General features: G+C 37.6%; 2 protein-coding genes across 3 annotated transcripts in view; one reads left to right on the top strand and one right to left on the bottom strand.

Moving 5' to 3' along the window:
* Positions 1-6,648, bottom strand: part of IPO11 (importin 11) — a 72,903-nt gene extending 66,255 nt beyond the window's left edge. The window contains exons 1-3 of the mRNA XM_015818750.1: positions 6,566-6,648; positions 3,013-3,156; positions 2,092-2,192 (exon numbers count right to left, since the gene is read on the bottom strand). Coding sequence (XP_015674236.1) covers positions 2,092-2,192; positions 3,013-3,150 — 239 coding nt within the window. The 5' untranslated portion in view covers positions 3,151-3,156; positions 6,566-6,648. The remainder of the gene's footprint in view (positions 1-2,091; positions 2,193-3,012; positions 3,157-6,565) is intronic.
* Positions 6,649-7,338: 690 nt separating this feature from the next.
* On the top strand, positions 7,339-17,323 carry DIMT1 (DIMT1 rRNA methyltransferase and ribosome maturation factor). 2 transcript variants are annotated; one of them, XM_015818749.1, is made up of 12 exons: positions 7,339-7,450; positions 9,907-9,980; positions 10,722-10,808; positions 11,480-11,541; positions 11,636-11,729; positions 11,829-11,878; positions 12,633-12,756; positions 12,999-13,091; positions 13,803-13,867; positions 15,153-15,216; positions 15,301-15,407; positions 16,822-17,323. In XM_015818749.1, exons 1-12 carry the CDS (start codon positions 7,390-7,392, stop codon positions 16,862-16,864), a joined length of 924 nt encoding a protein of 307 aa, XP_015674235.1. In that variant the 5' UTR covers positions 7,339-7,389; the 3' UTR covers positions 16,865-17,323. The 2 variants fall into 2 exon arrangements, with proteins under 2 accessions (XP_015674235.1, XP_015674234.1); XM_015818748.1 differs by having other exon boundaries at positions 9,904-9,980.
* The last annotated feature ends 7,618 nt before the right edge of the window (positions 17,324-24,941 follow it).

Below are 24,941 nucleotides of genomic sequence, written 5' to 3'. Positions count from 1 at the left end.
CTTATAACAACTTTCTTTATACAATATATTAATATATGCAAAGAGCGTGTAGGATATTTGGACCCAAATATATAAATTCAAAAGAGAAATATCTTGAGTTAATCAACCTTAGCTCATTAGATTCTAAATAAGAGCAAAGAATAGTAGTTGAAAACTTTAAATTTTAACAATATCTATAGTACAGGGGAATCTGATTAAAAGTTCCTTTACTAAGAACACAGATCCGGATTCAAAAACTATTTGCTCCTTCTTAGTGCAATACTTGTCTCTATGTTTTATTAATACTTCAGATGAACTTGGAAACAAGATAACAAGTACCTCTTAGTACAGTGGTGGCGAACCTATGGCACGGATGCCAGAGGTGGCCCTCAGAGCCCTCTCTGTGGGCACACGCGCCATCGCCCCAGTCCTAGGCCTTCAGCTGGGTTTTATAAAACCTTTTCGCTTTAGGCCTCCACCACCGTGTACAAAAAAAAAGGTTCAATCAATCAATTTCAACTTCTCACACACAAAAAGATCTTGCAAAGTTGGAATTGATTGATTGAACTTTTTAGTCCCACCCAGTCTGCTGTTACCACCGCAGCCACACCCACTCAATGGGCCACACCCACCCAATGGGCCACACCCACCCGGCACCCGACGATGCATAAGTGGGTTTTGGGTTGCAGTTTGGGCACTCGGTCTCTAAAAGGTTCGCCATCACTGTCTTAGTATATGTTGTTGTAAAAACAAATTTCCCTTCTAGATTGTATTTTTCAGGATTTCACACAACTGCTATATTTGTGAAAAATCTTCAAAGACTTGTCACTTTTTAAGCAAAGAGAACATTTGCTTGACAAAATGTGTAACAAGATAAAAATAGTGAAAAAAGATGAATTAATATTACAAATATAAGCAGGGATAAAGTTTTCTAATGTGCTTTAAACATATGAATGTAGTGAATATTAAAAATAAATAAGACCTTTTATAAAATTCATATGTTGCAACACTGACATCTACAGGATAATAGAAATTACATTCAATAATTCTGTACATCCAATGGCAATCTTATTATTTAACTATTTTCCTTATTACTAAATGTTTTTAAATTTTGGGGGTCTGTGAAGTTCATTAAAACTTGAAGTAAACTAATTAAAAAATACTAATCAGAATCAAAATAAACTAAATTAAAAAGAAAAGCAAATAGCTAATATTCACAGAAATTGTCTTAGAAAAGAGGCTTATAATTTTTTACTATATTATTTTTTTAATTTCACTTGTATATATCAAAGGGTTTAAGAGTAGCAAATGAGAGTTTAAGCTTTCAGGGGAAGAAAAAAGTGATATAGCAGATGAGAAGAAAAGACAATATATCTCTGAAATACAGAGGATGAACTGAGCAAAACTACAAGAAAAGGAGTGAGTTAATTTGTGACTTTCTGCCATGAGGAGTTGAAATAAATTTATAGTCATTAGTTAGGAAGTCTGCTGTTTGCTAAATGCAGGGATCAGGAGAGTGGCAGAATAACCCAAACATTTATCCCTTTCTGCTTATATATGTGGAGACAGAGGTTATTGAAAATAACTGCTATCATATTATAATAACCTTGAAGATCTAAGAAAGAAGCTCAGAGCTTCTTTTTTCCAGTGGAAAAAAGAAGACGACTGCAAGTGAACTACTGACTGCAGGATCCAATCTGAGTCAGTCACCGGGGCAAGAGGTTTGTTCTTCCAAGCTTTCGGATTTGTGCTTGACCCATCCTCAGGAAACTTCTCAATCTACAGGATGGGTGCACTGGGCTATTCTCACATCCTGGAGATGAGATGTTCTCTGAGGATGGACTCCAGCATGAGTCTGAAAGCTTGGAAAAACCTTTGGTCCTGTTGACTGATTCAGATTGGATCCTGCAATATTATCCTGGGACACATATATTTGCCTTCATTCATGAACTACTGACTGCACAAATTATGTTTAAGGAAGAGATCTGGCTTCCGAGATCATTGTTATCTGGGTAATCGATTGCTAGCACTGCTTACTTCAAATCAGGAAATCAATATTATTTTTAAAAGTACAACTGCAGGGATGACAGAGATTAGAAAGGTATTTCTTACTGTACTGCCATTCGTCTCCAATAGCGGTCAATTCCATTTTTGAAGTACAGAACAGCCAACCACCTCACATTTATGTCCAGATTGTGGTTGGTGAATATATTCTGTAAGAAACAAATAACTGTTTAGTATAACTATATATGGTGTGTCTTAGAATTAGACATTGTACAAAGTTGCAAGAATCTGTATCTCAAATTTTGTGGTAGCAGATAATATACAAAGAAAAATTGTATAGTTTAGCAAATCCTATAATTGTTGGCTAATAAAATATATAGCATAGGCCAGTGGTGGCGAACCTATGGCACGGGTGCCAGAGGCGGCATTCAGAGCCTTCTCTGTGGGCACACGTGCCGTTAACCTAGCCTTGCCTCCGCCCGTGACCCCCTCCTCACCAGCAACCCCCCTGGAGGAGAGTCGCCCCCGAGCGTGGCCCACGCAGAGCAGCGCAGCCAAGGACATGGCAGCCAGGCAGCATAGACAAGACTCTGCCCTCACGCCCCAACGCGCACAGTTGATGCTGCAGGGTGTGAGCAGAGGGCGTGGCCACCATGGCGCTGCTGGGCTGCCTGGGCGATCTGCAGTGGGCCCTGGAGGCGGTGAGTGGCCCTGCGGGCAGGCAGAGTGGGGCGGAGCGGGGACAGGGCAGGGGCCACTTTTTGGACACTTGGTCTCTAAAAGGTTCGCCATCACTGGCATAGGCTTAAGGTTCACATTACTACTGAGTAATGTTCTGACTTTGATTCCCAAAAATATGTTGACATATGCAAGGCACAAACATCTGTTCTGTAATATGGGTCTATTGAGGAACTACTATGATAGATACAAATATATATTCCTTATAGAAAAATAGCGAAAGGGTGAGAAAAAAAAGTAAGATAGATTAAGAGGTACTTGAACAAATGTAACTTCATTGTTTTAACTTACCAACAAAACTGAATAGAAACCTGGTTGTGTCTCCCACTGTTTCAGTTGTTCCTCTGCTGGTTTTAATACAGAAGTATCTTGACTAGTAGCTTGGGTCAAGACTTGAAGAACAACATTACTGGCACTATGGAGATCCATGAAAATCTATCCAAAACATTTTTAAAAAATGCATTGTTAGCTTTCTTAAGAGGTCCTATTACCTCTTTTGTACTGATTCCAGCATTTACTAAATGAAAATTAGAGACATACACATTTACAAATGTTTCAATTTTTTTCTACAATTATTAGCAATAAACCTCATAAAGAAGTAAGCATCACAATAAAGAATTTGCATATTACTGAACTTATCTCACATAATATAGTACTGAAAATCTGGCATTATATAAATGAACCTCAGGTTAAAAAACTTTATCCTTTCTTCTAATATTCTGTCATACTCACACACTAAATATCAGTGACTTCAAATACTGAAAATATAAACATGTGTAACTGTAATCATAATGGTCGCTGATTTAAAAAAATACAATTTTAAGTTATGCTCAAGGTGCAGCAGAAAGCATAGTACTAATTTACTTTGTTTCATATTAGTTCCCATATTAGAGAAATGTGACAAATGACATAAAATAACCAGCTAATAGTTGAGAATATATTGAAAATATTGAAATACTTTAAGAGAGTGGGCATTAATGCACTACTTTCCCAAAACAGAAATAACAGATGCCCAATTATTCATTAGCATAATTGTCCAAGAGCAACTTACAGTAGCCAAATTAAAAAAAAACCCTTCAATATAATTCCAACTAAAAACAGGAAGCAAATAAAACTGTCCTTTAAAGCTCAGACTTACACAAGACGCACACAGAGTTAAATTTTCTGAAAATGTATGCAATCGTTCATGAATGCTTACACTGCAAGTAGAAGGAAGATTCTTATAATTGAAATAGCAAGTGAAAAAAACCCCTGAATAATACAGGTGACACTACATTGACTCTATCTTGCATTTTGCTAATTTTCAAACTGCACTCTTTGTTCCTAAAACAATACTAAACTTAAAAACAACTCATAAGAATATTAAAGACCAGACTAGGTCAGGTCAAGAACTAATTTAGTTCAACATCTTGTCTCTCTTAAAGGCCAACCAAATGTCTATGCAATGCCTCAAAGCTGGAGACAGAGACATACCGTTCTTTCACCATTATTGCTCTGCAGCTGATATTCGGAGGCCTGCTGCTCTAGGTGGAAGGTAACACTGCCAGGGCTCTCCTTCATGCATTATACAATCCTCTTTTAAAGCCATTCAAATTAGTGGCCATCATGACAGTTTTAGCAATGAATTCCACAGATTAATTACATGTTGGGAAAAGAACTTTCTTTTGTCTGTTCCTTGCATTCAACTTTATTAGATGCCTGGAAGCCAGCTTCATATTAGAAGTGTCAACTTATTTACAGGGTAGTTTTGTGAGAAAAAATCTAGATCAGTTCATATTTGGCCTTTGTACTGAGAAGACTTACTGAGCCTTCTAGAAATAAAACCTTCCAGAAAATCAACATCAGCTGAACACTGAAACAACAGAAGAGGGCAGAAAAAGAGTGCATGGATAAGAGGTTCCTGTGAGCATGCAAATTAACAGTTTTATATATTCTTAGGCATATCTGAATGCACAAGAATAGATCCCCAATCATCACACTTTAAAGCAGTGCCTCTCAATAAGTAATAATCATCCCACTAATGGTACATAGCAACCTTCTAACTGAATACTAGGTGAGTCCATTCAAATTTCCTCCTGATAGCACTTCTTAACACATATGAAAAAGTGATATACAGCTGTTCCAATATCACAAAGATCTGCTAAACCTGCCTTCTGCTTCCCATAGATCTCATTCTTTCTATGTGCTGTTCATTTAGTGGTTGCTTCCATCCTGGGCTTTTATACATGCTACCTCAGGAGCCAGGTACAGCAGTTGAAGTTTATCTTGGTGAAGCCAGGAACTCCTACCCATAATGGATCAATCAAGGAAATGCTGGGAGAGCACCTTTCCAAAGGATAAATAAGAAGAGGAATAAGTTGCAGCAGCAACTGACACATCTAGAGTTAGATTCCTCACCAAATTTATCACTTGGCACTATCAAGAATGACCCAAGGGCTCCTCCTTTCCCCCAATGTTTCAGAAGCTACCTCATCCACCTCATTTTTGTTTATTCAAGCAGAAGGGCATTATGTTATTTTTCTAGCAAACACAAAATAGGGGGAGTTCTGGAATACTTTAGAACAGAGGTCCCCAAACTTTTGGGCACCAGGAATCTTGGAGAGAGGTTTTTCCATGGACTGGAGGATGCTATATGCTGCCTACATCTCGCTGATGAGGCTTTGTTTGTATGGCCCGATTGCTGGCATGCCGCAGCCCGGTACTGGTCCACGGACCGGGTGTTAGGGACCCCTGCTTTAGAACCCATTCAAACCTGTTCATTAGCACAGAGTTCAGTAGAATTTCACCTCTGTAAACATACACAGGACTGAAATTTTACTGTGCTGCTCTATCTTATTAGACTGACTTATAAAAAAAAATTACACCTGTATGGATATAAAAGTACTTTCTGAAAAGAAGAGCTGTTGTTTCTACTGTTAGAGGATCCAGATACTTTTAAAGAATAAGGTGAATGGTTGAAAATATATTGTGCCAAAATATGTGCTCTGTACTAAAACAGCAGAATCCATAAGCATCGCCCTTAACTTTCTCCCAGTTATGCATTATTATTTTTATCCTTATAAGATTACATTTGTATATTGTTCCAAAACATGGAAGCCTGCCTGTTGGTTTTAGTCTCCTAAACTTAAAAGAGAAGATGATTGGGATTCCTAATAATGAATTATTTAAATCAGTGTTTCTCAACCTTGACAATTTTAAGGCACGTGGACTTCAACTCCCAGAATTCCACAGCCAGCAATGCTGGCTGTGGAATTCTGGGAGTTGAAGTCCACGTGCCTTAAAATTATCAAGGTTGAGAAACACTGATTTAAATTAAGTTACTTGACTGAGTTATAATGGTAAAGGCAATTGCCTTTACCATTATAACTTAATGTTCATGTATTCCTCCTTTTAATAAATCAGGTGCAACAATTTCTTCGGCTATCGGTTACCAAGAAAGAGTTCCACCTGTGACAACTTTTCTTCGTATCCTAGGAGAAGCGACCTTTGCGGGTGCTACACTTTGGCGAGACGTTCAGTAATAGGACAGTTAGCCAAGGCTTCGGGTCATGAGGAAAAAAAAACAGCGTCGATTAGGCAAAGCATCTCCCACGAGAAAGGAAAGTCTCCACAGGCCGCTGGTCCTCCCTCAGCAGCGCCCAAGCAAGCGCATCCACATTTCAGGACTGCAGCCCTTTCGCAACTAGCGGCCGAGGATCGCTCCCTCGGCTTATTTCAGTCCCGACAGGCCGCCCAGCGCCTCAGGGTGCGGGGCCTTCGCTGGCTCGCATCCTCGTCCGACGGGAAGGAGGGACGGGGCGGACACAGCCAGGCGTGTTCTCGTCCTCTCCCCTCCCTCACTTACCGGTGAAGCCGGAGCTCCTTCTCGGGCGTCCTCAGTCTGGCGCACGCGCCTCCCGCTGCTTCCGAAGCTCGCGCCACCAGCCTCGGCTCAGCCGCCACTGCGCCCGCGGCAGTTCGGCGCGCTACCAACGTCATCGCTCGGCGCTCCTCTTCCCTCAGTTGCCCTCTTTCCCCCCTCCCCTCCCGTCTCTCGTCCTGCGGGCCCGCCCGTTTCTCTTTTTGGGATTCCGGCGCCTGAGGAGGGGAGAAGACAAGTCCCCTCCCCAATATAAAAACAATACGCTAAAAGCGTATTGAAAAGGAAAAGTGGGCGGGAACTTTGTTGTTGTTGTTGGAGACGTGGGAGAAGAACGCAGCTTCCACCTTTTTGTGGCTATCAATCTCCTTCCCTCCCTATTCTTCTTTTCCAGTAATGATTTCTTAGTTGTAAAAGGGTCACGACCAGGGGTAGTCCACCTTGGCTCTTTTATGACTCGTGGACTTCAACTCCCAGAATTCCTGAGCCAGCTAAGCTGGCTCAGGAATTCTGGGAATTGAAGTCCACGAGTCATAAAAGAGCCAAGGTGGACTACCCCTGGTCATGACCAATAGCGTTTCTCAACTCTCCTTTGCGCCCTCACGAAGTACTAAAGCGCTTCCCGAAGCTCACTACTCTGACTCGTCCCTTGGGGCGAGGTGCTTCGCGGGAAATTGAGTCCTCGAGCGCTTTCGCCGCGCGCTGCCGAAGGAACGGCAGAACTACGCGTCCCGGCAGCACCCGCGCGTGCGGTTGACCTTCGCTTTCCTTCTCTTCCGAACTTCGCGTGCTGGAGGCCCGGCAGAGCCATGCCGAAGGTGAAGACGAAATCGCGCTCTCGACAGCAGCGTGGAGAAGGGAAAGGCCCTGGTGAGAGGAAGTTCTCGGGCTAGGGAGGACGGGCTGTAACGGACCGCAGCTTTGCATCATTTGCCATACGGGGGATGGGGGGGGGGAAGGATTGGGTTGCTATGATAATAGTAATTTGAAGGGGTACCAAGCACTTTGGCTTCGCTATAGAAGTGATTTCGAATCTTTCCCCTAGAACAGGGGTAGGCAACCTCGGCTCTTTTATGACTCGTGGACTTCAACTCCCAGAATTCCTGAGCCAGCCATGCTGAGGGGAAAGGGAGAGGTTTCCAAGCTGAGCCATGTTGGCTCAGGAATTCTGGGAGTTGAAGTCCACGAGTCACAAAAGAGCCCAGGTTGCCTACCCCTGGCCTAGGCCTAGGCCCCTTCATGACTCGTGGACTTCAACTCCCAGAATTCCTGAGCCAGCATGGCTCAGCTTGGAAACCTCTCCCTTTCCCCTCAGCATGGCTGGCTCAGGAATTCTGGGAGTTGAAGTCCATGAGTCACAAAAGAGCCGAGGTTGCCTACCCCTGCCTTAGAAGCAGAGCTTTTTTTGTAAAAAAAAAAAAAAGGTGCCGGAACTCACACACGTGATACAACCCGCCTTGCCTACCCTACAAGGTTTACCTTTGTACTTGAAAAAAAAAACCCTTCAATTTTTAGTGTGTCTAAAAGACTAGGATTTTGTTCAAGGCAACTCTGGAAAATCCGTAGAAAAAAGGTGCCCCGTTCTATTACAAAAAAAGCCCTGCCTAGAAGTGTCCAGATTCTAAATAGAGAATATACATATGGCTCAGGGCTCAACTGTGGAGTCCTCGCAGTGATGATGACTCCATATCTAGCCTCTTTTCAGCTGGTTTCCTCTTTGGATATTAGTTTAAAGATCATGAAAAAAAAGTCTGGTAGAGCGTCCCAAAATTGGTCAGGTCTGTAAAGCAGAACCCACGATTCAGCGGCTGAAAAGTTTAGCTCAGTGTTTCTCAACCTTGACAATTTTAAGGCATGTGGACTTCAACTCCCAGAATTCCACAGCCAGCAATGCTGGCTGTGGAATTCTGGGAGTTGAAGTCCACATGCCTTAAAATTGTCAAGGTTGAGAAACACTGGCTGATTCTGGAGTAGTTGTCCACAATAAATCAGTGATTTTCATGGGATGTTTATCAGGAAAAACACCCTTTCCTCTGACCTCATCGCAAAAAATCATAATCTAAAGTATGCAAAACAAAATCTTGTACTTCATATGAGGAAACAAAAATAGAACAATTTGATCAGCTACATTTAGAGAAAGAATAGTAAAGCTTTTGAAAGAAAGAGCTTTGCAGACCACTAAATATGGAGATGTCCTGAATTCTTTAGGGATTGCAGTCAGTAGTTCAGAAAATATTGAGCAGGTAGAAGAAAGAACAAATTCAACTAAATATTAATATATATTAAAAGCTAATGTTCCAGAGATTGAATCTGAAAAGAGATTGGCTATTTTAACAAGACAATCACTTAATCTGAGCATGATTGAAAGTTTGTAGAAAGATGTTTAATGTGTAAGCCATGAGCAGTCCAATGTGGAAGCATATTTCTGAGCTAGAAGAACTTTATAAGGAAAAATGAGAAAATATTGTTTTAAAAAACTAGTACAGAAGAATGCTTAAACTGGCTACACAAACTCTTTGGAAGCTGTTTTTTTCTGCCAAAGGAGGTTTTTTACACATTATTGATTGAAACAGTATCAGATTTTTTCACTGCAATATTCATTGTTTTCTTACTTTGCATCTAAAACAACTGCACTTAAATAATAAGTACATGTTAAAATTTGAAAAAAGTTGTTACATTTAGCGTTGTACTGTACTACAGTATGTAGAGGTTTGTTGAGCTTCTGCTTATATAGGAATTCTTTGCAATATATAATTTGACCAGAGATGTATACAACGGTGTATCGCTGTCCAATGATTTCTAATCTGTAGTCTGCCAACCATTGATGGTTCATGGAAGATGCCAAGTATTCTGTAGGATGAATGGCAAAATAAAAATGAAAATATTTTTAAATGACCAAAATCTTGTGAATTAAAACTTGTTAAATTTGTGAACCTAATGATAAGATTGTTACTTGTCATAAGATTTTGGTCGTTATCATTTTTTTTTAGTTGAGAAATAATTTTTAGCTGGTGTAAGGCCTTGTGTGGCATTGTCCCTGCAGATGCTGCACTGCTTGTCTTTGATCTGCAGAACATTTTCACAATAATGTAATGAACTATATAAAGATAAAGCTTGGGAACTTCAACCATACCTCATTGTTTTGATGTGACTTTTTCTGATAAGGGTACCAGATTCTAAATTGGGTGAATTATTAGAGAGGATATCATCCCATTATTTAAGACTTGTATAAAGAACTATTGGAGAATTTGATACAGAACTAAGGAGAGTTTGATACAAAATAAGTTGTTATAAGTATGTTTCTTAAAATTTATTTTAATTAGTAGGCATTAGGTTCAATACTGGACTTGGTCAGCATATTTTGAAAAATCCCCTGATTGTTAACAGCATTATAGAAAAGGTAAGTGATAATCACAATCATCCAGTATAAGAAAATAATCTGTCATTCACATACATTATTGTTAAACTGGTAGTATTTGAAACTACTAATGTATGCCTATTTAACTAGTAAGCATCATTAAAATCAATGAATCTGTTTCTCACTAAACAAACAGGATTTTGTCAGAAAATATGATACTTCATTAGGAAATAAAATGTGAAATTTTGAAAAAAAAAAGTTCAACAATACCTATACACAATACAGATGTCTTTGTACATTTTTTTAAAATATAAAAAATATCAGAATGGTTGTATCTGGTGCTCAGCTATTACATCAGAGACAAATAAGTTAAATAGTTTGTACACATTTAATAGATGGATCTTTTTGACTTGATAGAATTCTGCTTTAGTAAGTCATTTCTCAGTATATTTCAGCCTTTCCAGGTAGGCCACACTAGGAAATCAAATAATTCAATATTATTTTGTGAAGCTATAGTAACAGAATCATGCAAGTCTTAATTCATTCCCCCCCCCCCCTTGCCTTTATTTTCATGAGAACCAGGGAGGGTCCTATTGGAAATGTTTATTCATGCTACGTTCTTGCTCTGGACTCTAACCATTGCTTCGGTACAGCTCTTTTTCCTGTCCCTCAAGGCCATTCCCTTTCTCCTGTACATAATGTTGTAAATCAATTAAGTTTGTTTATATGCAGAGCTATCAAGACTAGGTTTTTTGTGTAATTACATTTTATTCATTCTTTTAGGCTTCCTTATACCCTACAGATGTTGTTTTAGAAATTGGTCCTGGAACTGGCAACATGACGGTGAAAATGTTAGAAAAGGTGAAAAAGGTAAATCTAAAAATAAAGAAATGCTTTTCTTTTCTTTTGCTGTTTGGCCACAAGGAGATAGCACAAAATAGGAAAAGATAATCAAACAAAAATGGATTTATCATGTAAAAGAAGAAATAAGAGAAAGAATCAAAGCCTAACAACAGGCTGTTTTATCCCTCCCCGCTCAGCCCCTTCTCAATAGAGGGGGAGAGATGCAATACTACCTATCTCTTGTTTACAATGCAGTCCTTTCAACAGTCCCAAGAAGGTTCCATACCCATTTACACTGATTCAGGTGATTCTGAGGATATAGATAAACCCCTAAGTGCCTCGATGACTCTCAAAGAGCTAAGGACAACTGTCAGAATACTAATGACCAATGACTGCAAAGAATATAAACCCTTCCATTCGTCACCAGTCAGTTAGAACTAAAGAAGCTTCTTGGATGAGAAGCAAAATGTTTTCAAAGAAAAAGCCAAGAAAGTCTAGTTGCCTTTTGGAAAAATGCACCTTTGGGATAGCCAGTGTATGGGAACATCAGTATCCAACTACAAAGCTTAAAAAAAGAACCTTAATACTTACAGTTAAACCACAAGTTTGTTTAAAATTCTATAATAACATAAAGTAATTTTGGGATTTGTTATGTATGATATGTCCACAAAGACATTTTATATATGATTCTCTTTCAGGTAATTGCTTGTGAACTTGATGTAAAGCTTGCTGGTGAACTTCAGAAAAGAGTCCAGGGAACGTAAGTGCTCTGTGCGGTGGAAAAGTCATGGTGGTTTTTAAACTAGAACCCCTCTTGGAAATGTATTAATGATACAGTATTATTTTCATTTCAGACACTTGGCTAACAAACTTGAAATAAAAATTGGAGATGTATTGAAAAGCGACCTCCCTTTTTTTGATGCTTGTGTGGCTAATTTGCCTTACCAAGTAAGTATAAAACAAGACTTTTGAAAAATATGGCAAAGACATTGTTTTGTATTACTCTTGTAGTAATTATTCTTTTTTATTTAATCTCTCCACCTTCAGATTTCTTCTCCCTTTGTTTTTAAGCTATTGCTGCATCGGCCTTTCTTTAGGTATGTAGAAAAATGTTTAGTGTTTAATATAGTTTAAATGCTCTTGGAGATAATATCTGACTTATTATGATTAACTTTACAGATTAGGATTAGCACATTTATCTAGAAAAGAATTAGCAGTGTGTAAAACTAAACCTTATAAGAAATCAAGTATTATATATCTACCTTTCAATGGAAGTATCTATGCTTGAATCACATCACCACACCAAACTGTCTGTTTCTCTAAATCTATTGTTAGAGAGTCCCTAGACAAACTCTGAAATGCCTATAAATATTGTCAGATAAGATTAAAGTAATATTCATCCTGGAAGGGGTTGAAGCAAACTATGTTGTTTATCAGTCTTTGATCTGTAAACACCAGTCCTCTCAAACTGTCACCATTAGTCTCTTGTAAGAATAACATCTTATTTTAAGAGCATTGTGTGGTTCAAAATATTTGAAATCTTTGTATAATAATAATAATAATAATAATAATAATAATAATAATAATAATACTCATACTGCATTTAACAGCTAAGTCCTCACAATATCTACAACTCATTTACTAAGTTACCCAGTAGTGGTACATGACTTAATCTAGCCTATAGCATTTACTGGATATTCATGGAGTTCAAAACAGTAAACTGGTTTAAAACCTATAAAACAGCAGTATGTACATATAAACATTGTTGAACAAATGTCAAGTTTTTAATCTTTTCCAGGACAGGGCTAATTCAGAGTAATATTAAATTTGCATCTCATGTTTATTTTTCAGGTGTGCAGTACTCATGTTTCAAAGAGAATTTGCTCTTCGCCTAGTTGCAAAACCAGGCTCTCACCTATATTGTAGGCTGTCTGTTAATACTCAGCTGTTAGCTCGTGTTGATCATCTAATGAAAGTAAGCAAAATAATAGATAATTTTATCTTGAGTTTTTGACATTTTAGATATTAGGCAGGTAGGGTGTAAAGTTGTGGCAGTTTTAATGAGATGAGAATAAGTTTTTATTTGTTTGTTTTATTATTAAATGACTTGGCAGTTCACGACCCTCAAACTAAAAAAATTACAACAAAATGAATTAAAAGGCAGAAAGATCAAAAATATTCTTTCTTTGACAGTTGACTTTATTATGTTTTTAACAGGTAGGAAAAAATAATTTTAAACCACCACCAAAAGTTGAATCCAGTGTCGTAAGGATAGAACCAAAGAACCCTCCACCTCCAATTAACTTTCAGGTGAGATTTATTAGTATTATCTGAAATCCATGAAAACAACCCAATATCCCCTAAGTGTACATTACCTTTAGATATTTGGACAACTGTGCTTGAGTGTCATATTTTGTTGGAGCCTTTCTAATGTTTCATATTTGTTATTCACTGAACATCATTAAATGATAACTAAGTATATAAGGATAAGAAGTGGAAACAATCATAGCTTGATTTGGGGGGAGATAGCTTCAGGAAATCAATATATTACCCATTGGTAAGGAAAAAGATGAAAGAATATTGCCAATCATATTAGTAAATAGACTTGTAATCAAAATGTTCTATATCTTACACTTTAAAACTATGTTTAGTTTTACAACTAAAACTTGTAATGAGATTCAAAGGAATACAGTTTTTTCATGTCTATGCCAATATCTACCCTAACTTTGAAAATGAATGTTTCATGTAACCTCATCAGTGCAAAAATTTATCAAATTATCCTTATCACGCTTTCCATGTAATTGCCACTCATAGAACCACAGCATATTTTCAGCTAAGATTAAAGTACAAATGAGAAAAGAGGGAAGATGGTGAAAGAAGATGTCAGAGGTTACCTTAATAGTGACCAACAGAAGCAGCTTTCATGTGTGACACAAGATATACCTGCGATGACACATGCAATAGGACAACAACAACAAAAAAGAAACTCTTGTCTGTTTAATCTCTAACATATTTGTTTAGGAGTGGGATGGTCTACTAAGGATAGTGTTTGTCAGGAAAAACAAGACACTTGCTGCAGTTTTCAAGTAAGTTACATTTTTTAAATGTTGAATTGCTTGCAGCTTTGAACTTTCCTCTTCCCAGATTGCTGATTTACCCTTCATTGTTTTGTTTCTTGTAATTTATTGTTGCTAAGAGATAGCAGTTGATGAAATATTGTTTTCTTGGACCACAGAAATCTTAAGAGTATGTATTTCTATGTGAATACCAGGCAAAAGTGTATATTGCTTAGATTTTGTGTTGGCCATTAACTAAGAGCTGAGATTAGAAGAATGTGGTTGATTTGATTTATACCAGTTCTGTCTGGTCATTCTTGAAAAAGAGAACTAAGCCTTTATTCAAGAATCACCCAGACAAACAGCAAAGCAAACACCAAGACTCCCATGAACTACAAAGCTAGAAAAGCTCCAGAGATATAATATCAGATTGTTTATCTATAATTGCTGTTGATCATGAAAGGAAGTGAGGAACAGCACCATGTAGGTGCCTAAAGATGACCTTGTATTCTTGTTTCCCTCTTGTCTTTTAGTTATTCTTGCAGATTCTTTTAGATTTGTGTTCTTGTTAACATAATTTAAACTTTCAGGATACGAACAATGAATATGTAGCTAAAATTTCCTTGTTTCTTTAGTACTTAAATTTGTTAACTATATTCATCTAGTCTGCTTTTATTTTGCATATTATTCTGCCTAATAATCTGACAATTATTTTGACAATGGTAATGTCAACTTCTCCTTTCCATTCTGTATTAATTATACAAACAATTTTCCCTAATCTTTAATTTAAAAAAAAAGCCTCCCAGAGCAATTTATAAAAATCAGTAAATAGATAGTTCTTGCCTTATCAAAGATACATTGATGAATGAAAGGAACTGAGGAGAGGGAGAAAAAGTATAACAGTGGTTGATCAATCTGTCCAGATAATTCTTTTTCTGCTTTTTATTACTCTCAGAGCCTTCTAAGTATGAATCATTTCATTGAATGTATATTCCCATGTGTGGGATGCAGACAATAGTATGTTAAATTCAACACAATCTCTAAGATTTAGAGACCTCACTTGCACAGAATAATGTGAGCAGTTAAAGTGAGTTTTTTTTTTAAAAAAGTATGAAGCTATGTTTGGACATGATATAAGCAAGGTCAGTTCATAAGGATATTAAAGTCTTAAGAGATGTGCATGTTGGTGCAAATTAATGTTAAAGAAATAATCAGTTGAAAAGAAAGACATTTGCAAAAGAACAATTTCCAATTCAAACTTTTCCAAAAGGAATTTCTATAACTATGTGTGACTCTCCCTTTTTCATTATTGCAGTTCAAATGCTGTGAAACAGCTGCTGGAACAGAATTACCAAATTCACTGTTCACAAAATAATTTGGTAAGTCTTTTGGATCTCTTTACAGTCTTTTAAAAAGCATCTTTGTCTTGAACCATGTCACATAATTTTCTATTTTGCCAACAGCAAATTCCTGAAAATTTCAATATTGCTGAACTTATACGTGAAATCCTAAAAGATACAGGTTATTTAGAAAAACGTGCTCGAATAATGGATATTGATGACTTTATAAGGTAAAAACAAATTTATTTACCTCAAGATTACCCTTTACTTCATGTTTTAAATAGAGATATTGCTGGAATGAAAGCAAAAATAAGTGTGAGATTTATGAGATTTTTTGACCAACTTAAATGTTTTTGTTGTTGCTGCTGCAGCATCAGAAAAAGTAATGATTTATGCCATTTATTGCCAGCAAAATTATGCCTACATAGTAATGTTCTCTTTGATTATGTTCTGGTGTACTTGGAATATTGTAGGGTAGCATTACACCTGCTAAATATTGTTTCTAACATCTTAATACAACCCATTAGTATGTAAGATGGGGCCTCCCATAGATTAATCCTGCTGAAATGTTGCCTTTGACAGAAGAATGATGACCCTCCCTTAAAGAGACAGTCCAGGGAATATTGCCACCTTTTTCGGTCTAAACCTGTATATGACCTTAGAGCAGGGGTCTTCAAACTTGGCTCTTTTATGCTGGCTGAGGAATTCTGGGAGTTGAAGTCCACAAGTCATAAAAGGGCCACGTTTGAAGACCCCTGCCTTAGAGGGACATTCCAGAAACCATGATTACAGTGAGCAGGACCAGAATTTTTAAAAAGCAGGTGGACACTGGAGACTGGACAGCCATTTGTCTGAAATGGTATAGGGTTTCCTGCCTGAGCAGGGGGTTGGACTAGATGACCTCCAAGGTCCCTTCCAACTTTTTTATTATTATTATTATTATTATTATTATTATTATTATTATTATTATTATTATTATAAATATTGGATTTTATTTAAACTTAGAATTATAATTAGATTTTAATTAAAATGTACTGTAATGGGTATAATTTCCTCTTAGAAATTAAGTTCACCAGCAACTTCTGTATGTCCCCAAACCTTGGCAAAGCACAAGTTGTATACCTTAATCTTTTTTGCTACTGTTTTGTTTAATTAACATTGTCACTTTAAAGAGTGGCACTAATGATTCTATCTAGTGATTTTGTTCTGAACAAAGCTGTAGGAAAAGAATGCTCCATGGTAAAAACAGAGGTGTGAACATTATCTGAGTGGAAGAAACTAGTCAATATAATACTATTGTCTTCAAGATGAAGTGTAATGTGAAGCACAGGAAATCAGGTTCAAAGCAGTTCAAATGAATACAGGTTTATTGTATGCTAACAATCTTTACAGTGATTAAAGCAAATTAGCAGTAAATAAGAGTCAACGGAATTCAAGGTGGGCTGGACTGAGACATCTTGTGGGTGCGAAGGGACTTGAGACTGATGACACGCTTGACCGTTCCTGTGGGCTCAGCCTGGTCATCTACATGTAGAGAGAAAAGACATTGTTCCTCCTGCATGGGAGATTAAACGGTGTGACCATTTGGAAGTAACATCCATTATGCTCCATAAAGACTAAGACCGCAATATTTTCATTTTTCAGTGTTCTTCATGGCTTCAATGCAAAAGGGATTCACTTTTCCTGAAGGGATTACACAAAAGCTGCTGCGAAGATTGAACTAATTTATATAAATAAATGTAACAATTGATTTTATTCACAATGAATGTAAACCAACATCAACTGGCTATTGTCCAGTTTTTGCTTCTTTTTATTTTATTTAGTGAATAATGAAGCCATTTATAAATACTATTAAAAGCATCTGGAAATGGATCCCATAGTATCTTGCTTCTCCCAGTATGTGCTTGATATTCCAAGCTAAGTACTGATATTGTTACTCATTAAAGATTGTGTAACTGATATGGAAGTTAGGATTTTCTCTAATGCCAAACTTGACATTCTTTATCTTTTTTAAGGGCTAAATGTTCTTTATGTTGTGGATTGCAATAATTATTTCTTATCAAAGTAATGACTTCTAGTAATATCTGTATTTACAAGACTGCAATGTAGTCTTTAATACTGTACAATAATTTTCTCCATACTCTGTATTTTATGTCATGGTTGTATTTGTGTGTGTATGCACTTATGCATGTGTGTTGTGTCAGTTTTGACTACTGGCAATTCCCTGGACTAGTCCGTGGATTTTTCTTGGCAAAGATTTTTGGAAGTGGATTGCTATTGCCTCCTTCCTAGGGCTGAGACAATGACTGGCCCAAGGCCATCCAGGCGGGACTAGGATTCGTGGTCACTTGGTGGTTTCTAATCTGATGCCTGAACTGCTACATCAAAATTTTTCAGATGAGTACAGTGAATCCATACCTTTGCTTAAAAGAGCAAAGTCTCTAGTTCTTAAATTATATACAACACTCTTATCCCCATTATTAAGATACTGTGTACCTAATCTTTTTGTAATTTAAATTATTAAACAGACGACAACACACTAGTCACAATGCAGCAGCATAATTGGCAACAAATGTAGACATTTATTCTAATTTCAATTTGTTCATCTAAATTCAGTCACTTGGAAAAGAAAGTTAATTTTTTTAATGTGATATATATATATATAACATTACAAACTACAGTATTTCCTCTGGCAGTAATAAACCTTGAGGGCAGACAACTGTGCCTGATTGGGTAGAAGATAAAAGTGCTGATTTTGTACGTTTGCCCACTGACAAATGATCAGCCTATAATTTTAAAGGTAAGTTTATTTTAACAGTGAGAGGCAGAATAACAACAAAAAAAGAAAACTCATTTCAAAACAGTTATACATCGATAATAAGTGAAATAAGTATTTAATCCCCTATCAATCAGCAAGATTTCTGGTTCCCCAGAAGGTAATGAACTGAGTAATGAGCTGAGATTAGGAGCACTCTCTTTAAGAGAGTGCTCCTAATCTCAGCTTGTTGCCTGTATAAAAGACACCTGTCCACAGAAGCAATCAATCAAATTCCAAACTCTCCATCATTGCCAAGACCAAAGAGCTGTCCAAGGATGTCAGGGACAAGATTGTAGACCTACACAAGGCTGGAATGGGCTACAAGACTATTGCCAAGCAGCTTGATAGTGAGAAGGTGACAACGGTACGATTATTTGCAAATGGAAGAAACAAAATAACTGTCAATCTCTCTCGGTCTGAGGCTCCATACAAGATCTCACCTCGTGGAGTTTCAATGATCATGAGAATGGTGAGGTATCAGCCCAGAACTACATGGGAGGATCTTATCAATGATCTTAAGGAGCTGGGACCACAGTCACCAAGAAAACAATTGGTAACATATTACGCTGTGAAGAACTGATCCTGTAGCACCCGCAAGGTCTCCCTGCTCAAAAAAGCACATGTACAGGCCCATCTGAAGTTTGCCAATGAACATCTGAATGATTCGGAGAACTGGGTGAAAGTGTTGTGGTCAGATGAGACCAAAATGGAGTTCTTTGGCATCAACTCAACTCGCTGTGTTAGAAGGAGGAATGCTGCCTGTGACCCCATGAACACCATCAAACATGGAGGTGGAAACATCATGCTTTTGGGGTGCTTTTCTGCTAAGCGGACAGGACAACTTTACCGTATCAAAGGGACCATGGCCATATACCGTCAAATCTTGGGTGAGAACCTCCTTCCCTCAGCCAGGGCATTGAAAATGGGTCGTGGATGGGTGTTCCAGCATGACAAATGACCCAAAACACACAGCCAAGGCAACAAAGTGGCTCAAGAAGAAGCACATTAAGGTCCTGGAGTGGCCTAGCCAGTCTTCAGACCTTAATCCCATAGAAAATCTGTGGAGTGAGCTGAAAATTTGAGCTACCAAACATCAGCCTCGAAACCTTAATGACTTGGACAGGATCTGCAAAGAGGAGTGGGACAAAATCCCTCCTGAGATATGAGCAAGTGTGGTGGCCAACTACAAGAAATGTCTGACCTCTGTGATTGCCAACAAGAGTTTTGCCACCAAGTACTAAGTCATATTTTGCAAAGGGGTCAAATACTTATTTCACTCATTAAAATTCAAATCAATTTATAACTTTTTTGAAATGCAGTTTTTCTAGATTTTTTTGGTTGTTCTATCTCTCACTGTTAAAATAAACCTACCATTAAAATTATAGACTGATCATTTCTTTTGTTAGTGGGCAAACATACAAAATCAGTAAGGGATCAAATACTTTACCCCCCCTCACGGTATATTCCTCTGAGGCAGATCCTCTATAAAGAAGCAGTACAATAGAACAAAGGCCTGGGCTTCAAATTCATCAGCTTCTCATGGGCAGAAGCTTCCATTGAACAGTATGTTTTTATATCTATCTTAAAGAATTATTGAAAGAAGAGCATTAAAACACATGAAGGTTGATATTGTGATAATTTATGATGTTGAGCCCAGTGGGGATTATGTAACCAACTTCCAGCTACCATGCTAGCAAACAGTACATCTTTCTCCTTGCATGCTCAGGTGTATAAGACTGATTCGATATTTTTCCAGCCCAGTCATGTCCCATTCTTTCAGCCACTGGGAGGAAATATACGCTGCTGCAGTTTCTGCTCTAGAAAGAATCTGCTAATTGGTTGAGACCTTGGAGTGAAGAATTCACCTTAGTGAAATATTAAATGCAGTCATCCAGACTCCAATTTCAACCTTTTTAGGCCCATCAATAAATGGAACGCACTGGACACACAATTCTTGGAAGAGTTTCCTCATAAACATTGACCAAGTCCCATCTCAGCTGGAACATAACATGTTCCCTTCATATGGAAAAGGATAAAAAAAATAAAAACCGAAATGCTTCGAGCCATTTGGGCTACATGTAGAACAGGAGTCCCTAACCCCTGGTCCGCGGACCAGTACCGGGCCAGGGCATGCCAGCAACTGGTCCGCACAAACAAGGAAAGCCCCATCTGTGGGATACAGGTAGCACACAAAAACACACACTCCATTCTGCGGAAAAACCTCTCTCCACGGAACCCGTCCCTGGTGCCCAAAAGGTTCGGGACCTCTGATGTAGAAGATAGGCTTTCCAATTCTCAGATGAGGGGAGTATCATCTATCATAAAATTTAGCCACCTGCTCAAGCTTATACCCATTAATAATCCTGTTAATTATTCTGACCTTTGTTGTGTATAGTTTAAGTGTAACTGGTGTTCCTTGAAGAAGAAAAAGATCAAAATGTTTCACTCTTGCCAATCAGCATTAGTAACAGGATTACAGCATCATCTGCATACAATATCACTGTGCTATATGCCTACCAGTAATATTTGAGGGATGGAATTTGTCCTGAAATAATTAACCATGCAGATAATAGGGCAATAATGCAGCCTTATTTTATTTGTTCTCATGGTCTATAAGCTGAACTGCTTTTTAGAAGCGTAACTTCTAAAAAGCTATGCTTCTGAAATAGCCTCCATAAGGATCTCCATATAATGAAGACATCCCTGTCTCTTATTGTGATCATACTATTTTCCCCCCTGAAAGACCAGATATTTCTACCAATTACCTTTAAAACTGGGAGATCAACTTAAATTTGCATAGGCTACAGCAATGGAGTTCCCCCCCTATCTAATCTTGGGATAAGAGTATATATTATTTTCTTTTCAGGTGAATCAAATGGACATTACTTAGCATACAGAAGAAAACTGTGTATGTCCTTACGTACAATTAAAAAGAAAAGATGGCTTCTCATAGCCCTTATATGATGTGGCCTCTAGAAGGGAAGATATCCTGCAGAAAATTTCCTGTTTCCATGCAGATGACATAACCAACAGAATCAAAAGTGTCAGTGACACATTTTTGTATATCAGTTTTACCTTCCTGGTTGATGTACACTTCAGCCAAAATTAATTCAAATATTCCTTAATTCAAAACTCTACCACAGAATAAATTATGTCAAAAATAGAAAATGGGCTGTTAATTGGTCTATGTCCACCATATGTCAGTGATACAGCTTTGTCAAGAAAACATGTAATTATTTCACTCAGCAAAAAAGGTTAATTCTTATTAGAAAAGAGTGCATCACTTCTCAGTCTCAGACTTACAGTTTTTTTATAGAAGCAAGATTCTCATTTCTAATTTATATTTCATAATTAAATTTATTAAACACAATTGTGTAAAATCTACATTGCTATTTCAGGTTCATGTTTACAGGTGCTTTGTCATCAAGATAATGCCAAGGGATTTTTTCCACAGCCTACCTTCTTATGGGAATTATGCTGAATACTGAAAACATTGGGTTATTTACACTCTCTTGTCATTGCTTTCCCTGTATTTCCCTCAGCCACAGCACAGATGGATTATGTTCCAGAAACAAAACATGAAAGAGTTTCAAGTAATGTTTGTTGCTGAAGTGAATGCCTGGATTATAACCTGGGAACAGAGTTAACTCCTAGAGAGTCCTGAATAAACCCTGATTTTAAAGAAAATACATAATTCTTTTGGACAGCAATTTGGGAAAAATAATTGAAGTGCCACCACCTTAAAAGTACTGGACACACAGTGCCATTTATGAAGGCTTTAGGCTTCATGGATTTTTTTTTCAGCATGTGGAGTATATATTGTGCCAATCCCCAAATGATACTAATTCACTCCACTTTTCAGGTGATGGCACAACTGGAGGATACATATTAGGTACTTTCTTTTAAAGCAACAGTACTAACTACTTGCAAACTACAATTAATGCACATGTAAAATGTCATGCATCAAAAAGCCAATTTTAATAGGAAGAGAAAGGGTTATTTTGATATCCTATTTTTGGATACCTCTTCTATTCTTATGTAGAGATCAGGTTGCATCTTACTTGGACAACCCTCTAGCACACATATTGTAAATCTGCACTACTCTAGATATAACTCTCCTTCATAAACCAGAACCTTTTTATTACATATTCACTAATTTATAGTTTTCTTCTTTACAAAGAAGATGTTAGATTCACTCTTTATAGTATTGAAAGAAACCATGATTCCCGATTTATACAGAGAAAAAAAATGAAATGGCTCACTGTCAATTCACACTGACAGTTTTTAATTCCAGATCGATGATATGGCACATAACTATGAAATGAAGAACTACTCACAAAAAGAAAAACAAAACAACATACATTAAAAATGTACAAATAGTAAAAGTAATTTACAATGACAAATAAGGAGTGGCATTTATTAAGGCTGTGCTTTAGAGAGGACATTTAAGATCAGGTTGCCTTGATCAAGGCACAAAACACATAGAGGTAAGCACAGCTGTTTAGAAGAAGAGGTATATACAATCACTGATGAGGTGGGCATGCATACAAATACAAAACTGCACAGCTGTTCTTTGCAACAATTTGACTAAATGAAACAAAAGTCTGTGAAGTTTTTACAAGTCCACCATTGTACTTCATTATTTAAAAAAAATTGGCAAAGATTTCCAAAACATAGAAGATTCACAATTTGAGTACGTTAAAACAGTTGAAACAAAAGTGCTTCCCAGCTCCCAAACCTGCCTGGTTGTGCTATCTGGTCTAGATGCATTTTCCAGACATTCAGGAGCGATCCACACAACTGAAATGTTGGCTGGGAGAGGAAGAAATGGAACATTTCTACAGACACTTCAAAAGTTTTAGATCTTTCAAGTAGATGAGACTTCTTACTACTTCATTTCCAACCAGCTGCATGGTATAGCAATGAAGATTCAGGCATCTTTTAGCAGCAGAAGTTTGCCTCAAAGAGCGCGTGGTCTCTTCGGATTGATTTGTTTACTAGCCTGTTCTTCTTCTTGGAGAGCTGAACGAAACGACTTCACTTTATCTAAAAAGTAACAAAAAGGGAAAGCACTATCAAATAATTTCAGTGTGCTTTCAATACCCAATTCATGAGACAACAACTTCATTTGGATATAATCTTTAAACTGTAGCTTAAAGGAGAAGCTGAAGGCTGCTGGGACCCTTAGATCAGGGGTGTCAAACTGGATGCATCATAACAAAACCGCGCCTACCCCATTGCTGGCAATGGCAAAAAAGTCACGATACATCGCGATATGTCACATGACGTTGACACCCCTGCCCTAGATTCACCTCCCGCTCTATTCTTCCACCAGGATGGCCACACAAAAAAAGTGGAAGCTTCTGCTTCCATTCTAAATAAATCAAACCATAACTTACGTGCAATTCCTAAATGGTACCTGACCATCACTAACAACATACCTTCATATATTACAGTTTGAAGTAATGAAAATGGAAGCAAAGTCTTCTACATTAAACACGAGATGAATGAGAACTGTTGGGACCTAAGGCTTGCTAAAGATTAGAGTGGATCACTTTTCCACAACTGTTACATGTGTTAGGATCACTACCCTCGTATGTTGTCTGTACATATGGCAGGCTACAAGTTATAGAGAGATAGCCCAACTTCTCCATTTTTGAGACAGAAAGTTTGAGTCTGTTTTAAAGCAAAAGGGAAACTTCAAAGATGGAACTGGAACTGAAACTGAACACTGAAGCTGGGATGAGTACTGGGGTCCTTTCAATCTCCCCAGTAATATCAGAATTAACCAATTATAATATCCAGGAAGCCTAAAGTCCAGGAATCAGAGGAACACTGCTATTCACAGAAAAGTAGGTAAAAACATTTAACAAGGAATGTTTTGCAATGCTAATCTTTGTATTGCTGCACCGCACAAAAATCTCCTTTCTTTTCTCTGAATAAATGAAAGAAGTGTATTCATGAAGTTATACCATTTCAACAAAATCTTGAATTATAAAGCATAACTCCAATGCTTTAAAGTGGGCAAGGTCTGTTTCTAACAGACCAATGTCATTCTGCAGTCTGCCTTATTTCAGACATGGTTTTTTTTTTCTTTATTTTTAAATAAAGTTTGCTTTTGCTTATCTCTAGTAAAGACTGTCCTGGGAAGGGAGGGCTAAAACCTTTAATCATATACTTCTAAGTTACAGTTAGGAAGTTACATTATAGAAAATATTTTCTTTAAAAATATTTTTATCTTTTAATTGTCAGAAAGATTGTAAGGGGCCTCTCACAAACTAGGATTGAGGATGCCTGGTGAAGTACAATCCACCCACCCCCAGAAGGCTTCTGAGAGAGGTGATACAAGACTTTCTATCTTACAAGCTCAGCCACTCTGCTATAAGGTCATGTAACATTCTGATTATTTCTAAGATCAAAATGTTTAGCCCTAACTAGCCTATTTCTCAGTATATGCTTGCCATGTACAGAAATTTGCAGAAGACTTTTCAGGATAATATCATTCAAGTGCCTGTAGCTTGACAGTCATTTTACATTTTCCCTGAATTTCATGAGGAAGATTGCATTACTTTCAATAGTTATATTGTTTGGGGAAAAAAACAGTGGAACAGGAAAAAAATTGTATTCACTGAAATTGTAATGCTAAAATTGGCATATATTGAGACAGAAAAAAATAGTTACTATGTACCACTACATGGTACGTGTCTGTATGTTATCCTCTAATCTTCAATAACCAAAATGAGATATTATATACCGTATATACTCGAGTATAGGTCGACCCGACTATAAGCCGAGGGACCTATTTTGCCACAAAGAACTGGGAAAAAATGGTGACTCGCGTATAAGCCGAGGGGGCATTTTTCAGCAAACACATTTTTCCGCCTGGGCTAATCGTCCTCTTTGCAACCCCACCCCTCTGCGCGCGATTGTAGCACTTTGCACAAAG

The sequence above is a fragment of the Protobothrops mucrosquamatus genome, unplaced genomic scaffold (genome assembly GCF_001527695.2).
Source record: "Protobothrops mucrosquamatus isolate PMUCROS unplaced genomic scaffold, P.Mucros_1.0 scaffold784, whole genome shotgun sequence".
NCBI classification, from domain to species: Eukaryota; Metazoa; Chordata; class Lepidosauria; order Squamata; family Viperidae; genus Protobothrops; species Protobothrops mucrosquamatus.
This window is presented reverse-complemented; position numbering and strand designations above follow the sequence as displayed.

Coding starts and splice junctions, on each gene's coding strand:
- DIMT1 (XM_015818748.1), top strand. CDS start 7,390: ATGCCGAAGGTGAAGACGAAATCGCGCTCTCGACAGCAGCGTGGAGAA. Junction 11,542..11,635: donor CAGAAAAGAGTCCAGGGAAC/GTAAGTGCTCTG, acceptor TTTTCATTTCAG/ACACTTGGCTAACAAACTTG. Junction 11,730..11,828: donor TGGCTAATTTGCCTTACCAA/GTAAGTATAAAA, acceptor CTCCACCTTCAG/ATTTCTTCTCCCTTTGTTTT.